The sequence below is a fragment of the Ailuropoda melanoleuca genome, chromosome 5 (assembly GCF_002007445.2).
Source record: "Ailuropoda melanoleuca isolate Jingjing chromosome 5, ASM200744v2, whole genome shotgun sequence".
NCBI lineage: Eukaryota > Metazoa > Chordata > Mammalia > Carnivora > Ursidae > Ailuropoda > Ailuropoda melanoleuca.
In genome coordinates, this window is record NC_048222.1 from 70,267,968 (window position 1) to 70,281,508 (window position 13,541).

A 13,541-nucleotide genomic window follows, 5' to 3' on the forward strand; every position below is an offset into this window, starting at 1 on the left:
TAACCTCTTTAAGCCTCAGTTTGCATTGCTGTAAAATGAGATACTTACTCTAGTTACGTCACAGCACTAATTATAATTATAAAGTGAGACCGTTCACATATCGCACTTGGCATAGTTCTATGCTTGCTGTATGCTTAATGCTCACTAAATCCCAGCCATATCAATTTACCTTGTTTTAGAAGCTGAGGAAATGTCTCCCTCTCCTGCTTCCCTGGTTACTTTGTACACTGGTTTTGTTCACAGGAAGATATCACAGAAACTAGAGCGAAATGAGCTCAAGCTCGGGAGTGAACTGTGAGTTCACTTCCTCCCACCACACATCCAGCCCTATGATAGACGGCAAGATACATACCTTCTTTGAACTTCCAGTTCCTCACATTACAAATGGGGGAGATTATCCCTACTTAGACAAGTTAGGAGGACGAGCTACGATGTTACGTAAAGCGCCTACGTATACTGTGCGCCCAGAGTAGCTCACCCAGGGCGATGATTATCAAAGCTTCTGCAGAAAAAGCTCCTCTCCTCTTCCAAGAACTGAAGCTTGATCATTCCTTAAGCAGTGGTTCTCAGGATGTCATCCCTGGACCAGCAACATCAGTGTCTATCCCCTGGAACTTGTTAGAAATGGCAGTTCCCAGGCCCCACCCCAGGCCTCCTGAAGCAAGTGCTGCAGAGCAGGGTCCAGCAGCTTAGGTTTTAACAGAGGACGTTCTCCCCACCCCCCCCAGAGAACCACTGCCATAGTGGAGGAAGGAGTCAGGCCGTGAAGCCTCCCGGGTGCTGCGAGGTGCCGTCCCATTCAGTCCCAGTGGGGCGCCTGGGCTTAGTCTCTCTGCGTTTCTGTTGGCACCGTTAACAAAGGACCCGAGGGCCAGGAGACGTTTCCAGCAGTGCCAGAGAAGAGGAGGAGCACAAGCTCTTCTGTGCCACTTTTTGTGGTCAGCGACACTGGACTCTTTTTAAGATTCCTCACGGAGTTGATGGGAACAAAGACAAGGGTGTGACCCACGGTTAACACCGGGACATATAATGTAGTCAGTAGTTCTGTTGGAGACACAGGACCAGTTTGGGACACACACCCACACGGAAGTCATCAGGCGCTATCAGTTAACTTCTGATATTGCAGGTGTGCAGGGAAAAAATCAGACTGACAGGATGTAAAAATTGACTCATTTTAACATAGTTGTTGACACATTTGTAAATACAGCAACTAAAGTTAGTCCGAGTGACTTCAAGAAATTCGGAAGTAGTGCAAAGAACATTTAATTCCTCCATCGCATTGAAGCCTGGGAAGCCCTTAAATATCTTCAAGCTGTGAGGAAATACAGCCCCATTTATATATGGTTATCAGCTTTTTAAAAAACATGATACCACGTCTATCATTTTTCTTTTCTTTAGGCTCCTGGTATGACATGAGAAGATTATCTCTTTGACAGAGTGATTCTTTTAATCCAAATAGAGTTGAAATAAAATGACTCTAGACCTCATTATTCAGACTTGTGTCTTCTCTCTGTCCCCATGGCTTTCCCCTTCGTTGCTCATTGCTCTGAGGAAGGATGGGCGCAGGAGAGGGGAGCAGACCTCCAGCCAGCCCCTGGGGCTGCTCGTATGAGGGTCTAAATAAAATAAAGTACATAAGAGGTGCCCTGGCATACAGAAGGCTAATGTTAGATTTTCTCTTTACGATTCATTTTCATTTCAGGCTTTGAGTGCTTTTTATGCATTAGGGATGGGGTCCTATGCTTAAATATTTTTTCCTAAAAGGAGTGTGTGATCAGAACTATTTGACTATCTCTGAGGGGAGGGTAAGAGGATAGGAAGAGATTTCGGTAAAAGGTTGAGAAAATTGATGCCAAAAAATTATAGGATTTCTTGTAGATTTCAGTTTTTTTCCACAATAAATAATAGTTTTGTCTCTGATCGTGTGCTATTCAGTTCCGATAGTGACGCGTGATTCAGACTCAGGGGAAAAGCAGCAGACACAGAGGCTTTATGTTGGGCTGTGAACAGCCGAAGTGGAGCTGCCTGGGGAGGCAGAGAAAGTACCAAGATGGTCCCTCAACCGATGGGTCTATTTCTGCATTACTGGTTGCCCTTTGAAAGTCCTGGATTTCAGAGCCATCTGGAATGGTGAGATCTGGGTAAATAGGACCCATTTAAGTGATTGGGCAGAAGGCCAAGTGCTTCGAAGGGAAAAGACCGCAGGGTACAGAATGTGACCATATGCCTGTCCCCCAAGCTGCCTTTCTGTCGCTAGGCTAGAGTTACATCACATTTGTTTCTCTCTCTCACTCTGAACGCTTCTGAGAAGCTTCAAAGGAAGGTAAGCAGTACCTATCTCATTTATATGCTTCTCTGGTGGAGCAGCTCGGGGTTTCTGCTGATCCCTGGCAGGGGACATTTCCAAGAGGAGGTTTGGCCTCACACACCCTCTCCCAAGGATGTTGCATGGCTGTGGTCACGCGTCTCCCCCTCGCCCATAGGCTGGCCACTCACTTCTAGAATGAATTCTTTGGGAGCTTTGCCATGGGTCTTTTCTTTGTAGTCTGTCTTCCAGAATTCTTGTTGCTCTTTGCTCTCAGAGGGGCCACAAGTGGCCCATGCTGACATTTTTCCTTCTCCTTCCCCACAGGCAGCACAAGGGGGCGGCCACAGGACCCTGCTATATGGCCACGCAATTCTCCTGCGGCACTCCTTCAGTGGAATGGTAAGCACATCCGGCTGTCTGCTTTCACCATTCAAGAAGGAAGAAAAAAAAGGGGAGAAAGTATAGGAAACCAACAAGCGTCTAGATTACATCAACAGTGGAAATAATTTGGAATATAAATAATTAGAACACATTGTCTTCGCATTTCCTTGTATAACTTATCTCATTTTGCAATTATGTATTTGTTTTATGTCTGACCACCCTCCTTCCCACTCCATGAGGCAGAGGACCATGTCTTTTTTTTTTTTTTTAATTTCACTAAACGCAACCTTACTAAGGACAGTGCCTTGACATACTAGATGTTAACTTGAAGAAATAAAACATGAAATAACGGATTTCTTGGGCATATAAGGATAACCAGGATAGAAGAAAAATCAATCATGAGATTTTTGTAAAATTTCAGCTCTTTGACTAGCTACAGGAAATGGGATGGTATCCATTGCCTTCAGTCCTGGAATCATTTGAAGGTATTCTGTGAATCCAGAGGCAGTAGGAAGACATGGAGCAGAGCAGTCACAGAGAGCTCACCAGGCTGTAACTAGTTAGGGCTCTAGAACCAGAGTCAACCAAAATGGGGATAACTCCGTGTAAGTTGAGAAAAATTGTTCAAGTTTTAAGTCAAGGCAGTTTGTAAAATACAGATATTGCAGATCTTTGGCAGGGCATCTTAAGGAGCATATCATGATCCCAAGACCTCAGTCGAGTGTAATAACATGTCAGCTCTCATCATGAGCGCTCCTGTCCCTGCATCTGTCATTGTCACTCGCTCTCAGTGTGAAGAAGGCTTGTTGTCTTTGTCTTGCCCTAGCGGAAATGTTACATTAATTCAAGACTTCATTTTCACACGTTCACACCTGCAGTATGCCGCAAAGTGCATCTCGAAGCTTGAACTGTCACACTGGCAGTGGGAGTAGCAGCTGCCTCTTAAATAATTTATTTATTGCAGCATTATTTTTTCCCCGAGCACTGGTAAGAAGTTGACCTTTTCAGCCTGAACGTTCATCTGTTGTAGTCTTTCGTGGCAAAGAACAGAGAACAAAAGTGACCAAATGGAAGGTTATTGGAGTGGGAGATGGGGACCTCTAGAGAGTGGGAAACTCTATATGCTGACAATGTCTAGAATTGAGAAGTGAGCGTGTATCTTTCAGAACCTGGTGTTTATCCATAGGGTAAATCAAACCTTGATACTTCTCTTTCCCTACCTAAATAGACCCAACCCTCAAACAGCACACTTCTCATGGCTTTGAAAACTCAGGCTAGCAGCATGGTAGGGATCTGAAGGATTATGCTATTTATTACTAGACATACTGTCCCCACCCCCCAAAAATCCGACTCACGGTTAACGTAAACTCTATACTAGCTAGTTCTTTTTAGGAGCAGCTCTGAGAATGAAGCCGGTGGTATAGGACTTTGTACAGTGCAGTGATTCTCCGCTTTCCTGATGCAGAGAAGTGGAAGTAGAACTCAGAAAATCCATTCCAAGTGCTGATCTGCCAGCCAGTCCAATTCCAAGATCAGCCCCTGTGCCTGTCAGTAAAGGAGGCAGGGAACAGGCCATGGGTTGGTTGGTTTTGTTTTGTTTTTTCCCATTATTAAGTTTTTTTAAATATCATTGTTAAGTTTTATACACACATGTATTTTTATAATTGGGGGGTCGGAAGCGTAGACACTGAGAAGTTCCGAAGCTCATGGAAAGTTTGAAAAACAAAATCAATAGAAGTGGGGGGAATCATCATGGTCCCTCCCACTATCCAAAGAGAGCTTCAGGTATCAGTTTGGTGTAATTCCTTTTAGCCTAGTTGCCAGGCATTTAAATTTTGCATGCCTGTTAACTGTGCAAATGTACTATGTTGTATATGTTCCATGATATTACACACTCGTGATAAATGCTCTTAGTGGTAACATAGTTCATAAAATGAAGTACCAAAGTTTATCAGCCTTTCCATTGTTGGTCGTATATGTCCCACTTATATTGTCTCCAACGTAAGAGTTCCTCAGTATCTTTGAACTAAAGCATGTGATTACGTATGTTTGAAATACTAATTTCAAACTTGTTTCTGTAACATATGGTCCTAGAAGTTAAATCACTGGGTCATCAGAGAAGAACATTTTTGAGATTTTAAATATACTATAGAAGTATATTTCAAAAGTGTTACATACCATTGAATAGGATAAACAGGCCCTTTCTACGGTAGCTCAGTGTTGAAGTTGACCACTGGAAGCCAACTAGTGGCGAGATGCGAAGACCCAGTAGAAGAGTGTGACTTCACTAGCATGTACTCTTCTTTCACAGTATCTAACGTGTTTGACCACATCGAGATCCCAGACAGACAAACTTGCATTTGATGTAGGTCTACGGGAACATGCCACAGGTAAGCCGACATTCCCAGATCTCCTGTTCAATGGGGCCTTGGCTAAGGGCTTAAGGATACTGAATATGTTCTTCATTTGGGATTCCAAAGCAACCAACCAGTGGGATCAAGAAATAGGTCTGATAAAATTTAGGAGAATAAGAAACAATGTGTGATAGAGACATAGGAACTAAGAATGAAGGAGAACACCATACTTTCACCACAGTCATATACTTAGGGAAACACTGGCTTTTTTTGTGTTTTGTTTTGAGTTCAGTCAAAAATATTGACAGTCAGGAGGTGGATCCTAAGAAAGGTGGTGACCAGGATGATGTTGGTTCTCCCTGGAAACCAGAAATGAAGAACAGAGGACCAGTATAACTCTTCATACTTATAGTTACAGTATCAAAGAAGGCTCTGACTTGCTGTGGGTTATTCCATAGACCAATGGAGTAGTGGATGGAAGTTGAAAGGAGGCACTTTTCAGCTCAATGAAGAAAACCGCTTTGCAATAGCTGCAATGATCTGGCAGACCTAACAGCTGGCCCTGGGGTGTAGGGTGCTCTCTGAGGCTGGAGACATTCATAGGTAATCTGGCCATCCATCAAGGGCAATCTATATAGAATTGCTGCTCCATTTACATGTTGGGCTATATATCAATCAGGATTCTTGGTTGCAAATGGCAGAAGCTAATTTAGGTTCACTCAAGCAGAATGAGAATTTACAGGGAGAACATTGGGTAGGACCTGCTCTGAAGTAGAAACTCCTAGCTTGGAAAATGGACAGGAGGAAAGAGAGGCCAGAGAAGAAAACAAATCCTAGGTCGCGCTACAGGAAGAGTCTAATTTGAATACAATCTTTAATATCGTGACATTTCCCCCAAATAGGAAGGGAAATTCCATTGTTGGGTAGTCAAAGGACAAAAGTCTATGATTTTACAGAGGCTCTAGGAAAAAAACAATCGAGATTATACCATATGCACCTCCTGTCTCTGCGTTATGCACAGGGATGTCTGAGAATTCCTGAGGAGAGCCTCTGTCTCTCCACTTCTCATTTTTGTACAAAGCAGGAGAGTGGACTTGCCTCCGCTCATTAGGTTTCTTTTCCCTTAAAATAAGATTATATTCGCATTGGATTTGAGGTTACTTTGCTTTCAGCTAAAGTGTTATTCTTAAAATATGGTTTCCTCTAAGGTGTTGTCAACCTTTGCTGACAATTACAAAATGTATGAAGTGCCACACTCACTGATTGTAAGTTGGCCTCTAAATATAAACCAGCTGTCAGTCTTAGAGCTCACATAACCGGAAAAGTCCTATATGTTCATTCTTTTTACATCAGTAAAAATGACTTTAGACTTTTTGGGAGTTGGAAAAACATTGTTTGCTTTACTTTTTGTGACCCAATCATTCCTTCATTTCAAACTGTCCTGTAGAAGTGAAACTCTCCCCTCATCAGATTCACTCATATCAGCTGTTCCATCAGTGTCCTCTTCTAGAAACATCCACCACCATCCAGGAAATCTCCTTTGCCTTTCTTGTAGAGTCCATGATTCCTGGATCTCGTTGTTTTCCCGCCTCATTGGTTTACCATGTCACTTTGGTGGAGACCGTTATCCAGTAGCTTGTACAGAAAAGATCCATGGGAGGTAAATTGTCATCTGAAAGTTCCTTAGTTTCAGCTTCATAAGTAATTCCTAGTATTCTACCTTGGAAATATGTCGTGTCCTCTGCATCATGAAGGCTTTCTTCCTTTTCTTCTAGTTTATGGCCTGGCTATTGAGACATCTACATTCAGATTCCCAATCTTTATGTAGGGCCTGTTTATATTTTTTTCTCAGAGCTACTTAGATCTTCTCTTTTGCCTTTCTGTCTGAAATTCTACGGTGTTATATCTGGGCATGGTTCCTATTTGTTCCAAGTCTCACGAAAATGGACCCTGGTGTGGGTGTCTCTCCACTGTGCTAGGGACCCCGTGGGCCTTTTCAATCTGAATGCTTGTCTTCTAGCTCTGGGAAATGTTTAATACTATTTTGTTGTTAATTCCTGACTTTGTTTTCTCTGTTCATAATTTCTGGAAATCCTCTAGATTGGTTTTCTAATTTTCTCTTCACTCCTATTTCTAATCTTTCTCTTCATTCTTTTGGGGAGATTTTTTTCAACTTTATCCTATAACCCTCTTGTTTCTTTCTGTCTCTTTAAGGATCAAAGAGTTTTTCTCTGAAGGGATCACTCATGGATATTTTCATTGCTTTATGAATATAACTTTTTCTTATCTCCCTGCGATTATTAATGCTATGACTTTTTAAAAGTTTTCTTTGGCTCTCCGTAATCTTTTCTTTCTCCAAGTCTCTTTCCCCACTGTTTTGTTCCTGCCATTCATGTTAGTGACTTGGCTCGGATGTCGGGTGATTCTTGGTCTCCCTTCCTGTTTAGATCAAGGCAGTAAAAGCTGACCAGAAACCCTGAGTGTGTGGCTGTGGCTTTGCCATCTGTTAAGCCTCACTTTTGTCTAATCTGGCAAGGATTCACTGAAGATGCCCAAACAAAAGTATCTTTATCTCGGATAGTTTGGCTTCCCTAAAGAGGAATCCTTAAATTTGAGGGGAGGAGATTGGGCACCCCAGCTAGTGTATGAGGCCTAGAGGCAGAGGGAAAGGAGCTGGGGTTTTACTTATCAGGGCATAAAATTTGAATGATTCTCTATTTTTCACAATACCTTTCACTTCCTTGTTTGACAGTGCTTGGTATTACAAAACCAGAACTTTGATGGTTGGTCATCCATGGATTTAACTCCTAATCTTCTGTAAGGTAGAGGAGAAGGAGTCACCTGGCTGTGCAGGGTACAGAAAAGTGCTGGGAGATAAAAGTTCCTTAATAGCTTTTAGTCAGTTCTGTTTTCAACCCCATCTGCTGCAGCTACCTTTATAAGCAACTTACCTCCAATTCCAGAGACTTTCTGGGACACACGCAGCAGGAATGGCTTTATTTCTTGAGATTTTCTTTCTTAAAGACTTGGATTTTAGCTTTCTCTTCATGAAAAGCATCTATCTGCTTTCCTTTTTCCAAATTGTCCATTTCTCTTCTTTGCTATCAGTTTTTCACCTGTTCTAGTCTTTGTAGATTTAGGTGTTTTGAAATATCTCTGATTTTTTTTTAGTAGAATTATTCATTTTAGTGGAATTTCATAGAGAGTGTGGCAAAGATAAAACTGTATGAGTAGTCAGTAGACCAGTGAAGTCAATTCTTAAAGACTCGGAAGTACCTTTGAAGAATGCATTTGTCTATATGTCTTAAAATATTCAAAGGCTTCTATAGCTTCTGGCCTCCAATACTCTCTCCCAAACACTGTCTTTCTGTCTCTAGAGAGAGCAAAAGTGATAGACATAGTCAAGTGGATATGGGGCTCAATAGAGACTGAGGTCTGGAGTATGCATATGTGTGCACATGCGCTCTCGAGGGATTGTTATCAGGAGAAAGGAGAACAAGGGACAGAATTAGGGACACTGATTCCCATGAAGCAATGACTAACTCAAGGAGCATTTACGTAGGAGAAGCCTGTTGGTGGACCATACATCCTGCTTCCAAACAGAGATCTGAGGGAGAGAAGGTTCGAATTGGTGATGACCTCATCCTCGTCAGCGTGTCCTCTGAAAGATACCTTGTAAGTACCTCCTCACAGGCATCTTTTCATTTTCAGAATATTTTCCTTTAGGAATTAATGGCTGAGGCTGAACTGAGACACAGTGGGTTGGGTAGGATGAGAATCCTTTGCACAGTATACTGGAGAGGTAGGTGGTTCGATTCTCTCCCCTGCCACCTTATCATGGGGCCTGGAATTTAACTGTTCGTTGTCCTTTCAGATTAAGTACTATGCCCAGCAACTCTGCTACAATGCCCCAGGCGCTTCCTGAGAAAACCGTTTATACATTAGCTCCCATTACTGCGAATTTCTCACTTGGTTCAGCTCTTGTCCAGCAAAGAAAAGCCAGAAAGAACAGGCCACAGGAAAATAAGCTGATGTGGGAGAAATGGAGAATTTAAAATGTTTTGGCAAATGGGATGTCACAGGGGTTGAAAGATGCAGGTGAGATTTTTGCACCTGGAAATTGGGCACAGGGTGTCCCTGACATCAAGCCCCCAGGTGTCCGAATATCAGAGAAGTGTCAGAAGTTTTTAAGCTCCTCAGCACCGATCCTGCTGGAGTCATTTTTGCCATTTGTGAATTCCCTTCTAACTTGATGAGACATTTTATGACTTCCTGTTGAATCAGGGATCCGGCCAAGGGGGTGAAGTCAACAGTCGTCTGCCACCCCTGCCGCTGAGAACTTCCTCTTCCCTGAAGAAAGATTCCCACTTGGAAGCTGCATCTAGATGGGGTGGGGCAGCCTCCCACGGGCTATGTAGAAAGAGCCTGATGACAGGGAGACCTTTAATTCACTCCTGGAGATTCTAGGTTGAGCTGCTTCTGTCAGGACTGGCCTGGGGATTTAAAGGATGTCTCGTTTCTGTTTCTGCTGCAGCATCTCTCAGTATCAAATGGGAATATACAAGTGGACGCCTCTTTTATGCAGACACTCTGGAACGTGCATCCTACGTGCTCAGGAAGTAGCATTGAGGAAGGTGTGTTTTTTATGTGCATTCAGCCCTCAGCCGTCTAGTCTGTCTTGAGCTGCATATACTGACATTTTCTGCTGCTCCCCAGCTCCTGCCTCATGTCTTGCTACACAGCTGGCATTATTTTAGTTCACCTGAATCTCTCCGATGTGGGTGTGGATTATTTTCTGTCCTGCTTTCTGATGACTGGGGCATTCCTGATGATACCTTTTAATCCTTTAAAGCCCACCTTTAGAGTACGACAGGCATGCAGGATTTGGATGTGCATTCTCCCTCTCCCACTGTTCCTTTTCATTTATGGTTACGAGTTAGAAGCATATAGACCTCGGAAACTTCAGTCTTAGATTATTTTCTGAGAAGGTGATGCTGGTACTCTTTCTCCCCAGAGCATCTCTCCATACAGGTAGAAGAAAGACTTTCTCTATAATGAAAGTGTGCTTGGCTATTTGTTTTTACTTGTATTTATGGAGAGCCATTTAACAATAATAAAATTTTCTCAGAATTTTATTTTTCCTGTGGAAGTAAGACCATCAAAGTTTGTTCAACATATCCTGTTTCTTGGAGCCAGGCAAAGTCAATGCACCTTTCGAGTTAGAGAATAAGTATACTGTCCTGACCTTACTCATGGGTAATATCGCAGCTGAGCAGAGTACCCAAATGCCAGTGACTGATACAAGTTATCATCTTACATTCTAGCACTTTACAGCAAGATCAGAATTTTTAAAAAATGCTCGTACCACAGCTTTAACCAGATTTTTAATCCTGAGCCCAGAGCCCAGTAGTTGCAAACTGCGAATGCCCTTCTGTGATAAGATGTTTGAAAATATGGGATGCCTGGGCGGCACAGTTGGTTAAGCGTCTGACTCTTGATTTTGGCTCAGGTCATGATCTCAGGGTCGTCAGATTGAGCCCCACATTGGGCTCTGCGCTCAGTGAGGAGTCTGCTTGAGATTCTCTCTCCCTCTCCCTTTGTCCCTATCCCTGCTCGCACTCTCTCTTCCCTTCTCTCTCTCTAAATAAATAAAATCTTTAAAAAAGAAAAAAAAAGATGTTTAAAAAGAGAGGGAAAACTAAGGGTGTCCAGGTGTTGCCCTAGTTTCAGAACAAAGCTGAATAGTCAGAAAATGACATATTTTTGACTCTTTGAGCAACATGTGGAAGGCTTTAAAAAGGCAGGCGATGCTTAGCCCTCTTCTTTTACACCAACACTAAGCCACCACCTTGAGTCTGTTGTCATTCCCTTTCCGTCAGGGAGCAAGAAGCTCTGGGTTTTAATCTTCCCCAAGGAAACTCTGACTGGATCTTCTCCATGTTAAATTTTTCATTTTCACGGTAGGAATAAAATGTTTCCCCAGTTGCAACAGACGACTTGTGGAGATTAATTAAGAAGTGTTTGCAAATCGGGTCAAAACGGTCCTTATCGGTGTGTTGAGTGCCCTTGTAGTTTAGCCTGGATAGCTCATCACTTGAGTCATCTGGCCAGGCAGAAATGCCCTCTCGGCACCCCCCGGTGAGGAGCCCACTTCAGCCCTGAGAGCGTAAGCGATCCTCGTCATGACCCTCCTTCCCAAATACTGCCCGGCTAGAGTTCAATTAGGAAGAGCCGTGAGGCACCAGCACTTGCCAGTTTTCTCTGTGTGACTAGAATATTGATTGCAAGAGCCCGAGGACTGCAAACGATGGATCCAAGTGGGGCATGGCCTCGCCATCATGAGATGACAGAGTGTAATCAAGAGCACGGTCGTGGAAGGTTTTAATTTCTCTAAATAAATTGGCTGTTAAGAATTCCCCTACATATATCATGAATGATTTTAATGCCAAAGAAAAGGGGGGTATACAACTGGCACTATTAGTCCAGTAAGAGGAAAATTGAGAAATAATTTCTGAATGTTTGAGGGAAGTTTAAGAACTTGGCTCACTTGGTTACAAAAAAAAAATATGAGAATATCACATTGTCCCTATACAAGATGTACTCATAAACACCCCTTTCTCCTCTGGCATGATTGCATTTCATCGTTCTTACTGTTAATTCAACACCCAGAATAGTTTGGTAGCCCCTAAAGTGATCTAACTGTGTGATTTTTTTTTTTAAGTCACGATGCAGACACGAGCGTACTAAGTCCGTATGTCTCCTGAGAACAGACTAGAGAATTTTTATATTCAAAGCCATAGCAAATTCCATTTCTTTGTACAAGGTAAACCTCAGACTGGAGTCCCTCTCCCAGGATGTTCTTTGAATTAAGGCTCAGAATTTATTTGAAGACTGATAGGTCATCATGTCCTTGAAGTTCATTGTTTCCAATACATCTCGCATCGCCATGGCTACTGAGATTCCTTATGCTGAAAGCTAAGTGCTTACCGTTAGGGGCTCATCCACTGTGGGATCCTGGAATGACATTTCGCCTCCCCTTGGCGCTGTGGGACGAGCATCCAGGTTTGAGCTGTGTCTGTGAAATGCATTCAAAAGTTAGTTTCCCCTCAGACAGTTCTTAGTGAGTTTGCTGACCTCCTTCCCAGCATCCTCTTTCTTCACCATGACTGCAATTTGGGATTCTGCCACAGGATATACACATCGAGACTGTAAGCTTATCCAGGAATTTCATGTTGAATACATTTTCATCCTAAGCAACTGGAAAATCCTTATCTTCCTCACAGTAGCAACATCATTTTCCTTTTAATGATATGAGTTGACACTGTTTTCACCCTACATTTTAATGTTGGACTTGTTCGTCTCTGAAATCCTATTTAACTTTCAATGTTAGAATTGTTTTGTCTTCCTTGTCTTTTCTTCCTGCGGCCAAAATTCTTGAAATCTGTCATTTTCCAAATGCTGCTTTCTTGGTGTTTTCCCATAACTGACTCAGACCTGCATGAATTTACCCTTTTTAAACACGGTGTTCTCATCGTTAAATTTCCCGTAAGTTCATAGTAGAATATAATTCTCTCACTAGGATACCTACTCGGTGGACACGTAGTACGTCTCTTCCACGGTCACGATGAGTGTTTGACGATACCATCTACAGACCAGAATGATGCCCAGCACAGGTAAGCCAGTGGCTTCATCCTTCTCCCCGCCGTCTCCAGTCTCAAGTGCCTCAGACTCCAGAGTTTGCATTTGGGTGTGGCCACAGATGAATTCTGTAAGCGTGGGTCAGTGGACAGCCATGGGATCCAGTTTGTGAGACAGGCATGGCAGCGTCCTGCAGCTTGCTCCCAGGAGTACCTGGAGACGCGTGCTGCTTCTTAGACAAGCAGTTCCGTGATGCTCCCCAGGACCTTCATTTTCTTTGATTTCTGCTCTGCCTAAGGAGTTTCTGGTAGCATTTATTGTAGATGGAAGCACCCATTTGGTGACAGAAATCAGGCTAGTCATTGTAGGGAGTCTGTGCACCCAAGTTATTCACCATCAAAGGCAGATCTCTCTTTTCCCCCTTCTCATGCGCGAAGTCATTTAGGTGGCGTTTGGTGATTTCATTTTGCTAGGATTGGAGAAACCAAATATCAGTATCCAGCAGGAGATGGATTTAGCAGGGACAGGGCCAAGGGCAACATTCAGAGGATACTTCTGAGGGTGATGCTTTCTGCTGTCCTCTGCTTGACTCCTTAATGAATGCTTTTCAAAAATTCAAAACCAGGAGATGGAAGATACTCATCCAGGTCTTACACGCATACTAAAGGGTCCCTTGGTAGTCTGACATCAAAGGAACAGAGCATAAAAAGCTTGGCCCCTGTAACTATACAAATGTGATAAATATTTTTTAAAAAATTGGATCCAAATTGGGCACAATTTGTAACAGCAATGGGTGTGATCTCCCAGAAGTAATGCATTCTTTGTTGTGTAATGCCTATGGGATCCCTGGTAACTGCATT

At 42.9% G+C, this 13,541-nt stretch overlaps 1 protein-coding gene across 1 annotated transcript in view; it reads left to right on the top strand.

Annotated features, from left to right (window-relative positions):
• RYR3 (ryanodine receptor 3) overlaps positions 1 to 13,541 on the top strand; it is a 541,796-nt gene that overhangs the window by 238,129 nt on the left and 290,126 nt on the right. The window contains exons 4-8 of the mRNA XM_034661206.1: positions 2,633 to 2,707; positions 5,001 to 5,079; positions 8,606 to 8,718; positions 9,578 to 9,677; positions 12,623 to 12,716. Coding sequence (XP_034517097.1) covers positions 2,633 to 2,707; positions 5,001 to 5,079; positions 8,606 to 8,718; positions 9,578 to 9,677; positions 12,623 to 12,716 — 461 coding nt within the window. The remainder of the gene's footprint in view (positions 1 to 2,632; positions 2,708 to 5,000; positions 5,080 to 8,605; positions 8,719 to 9,577; positions 9,678 to 12,622; positions 12,717 to 13,541) is intronic.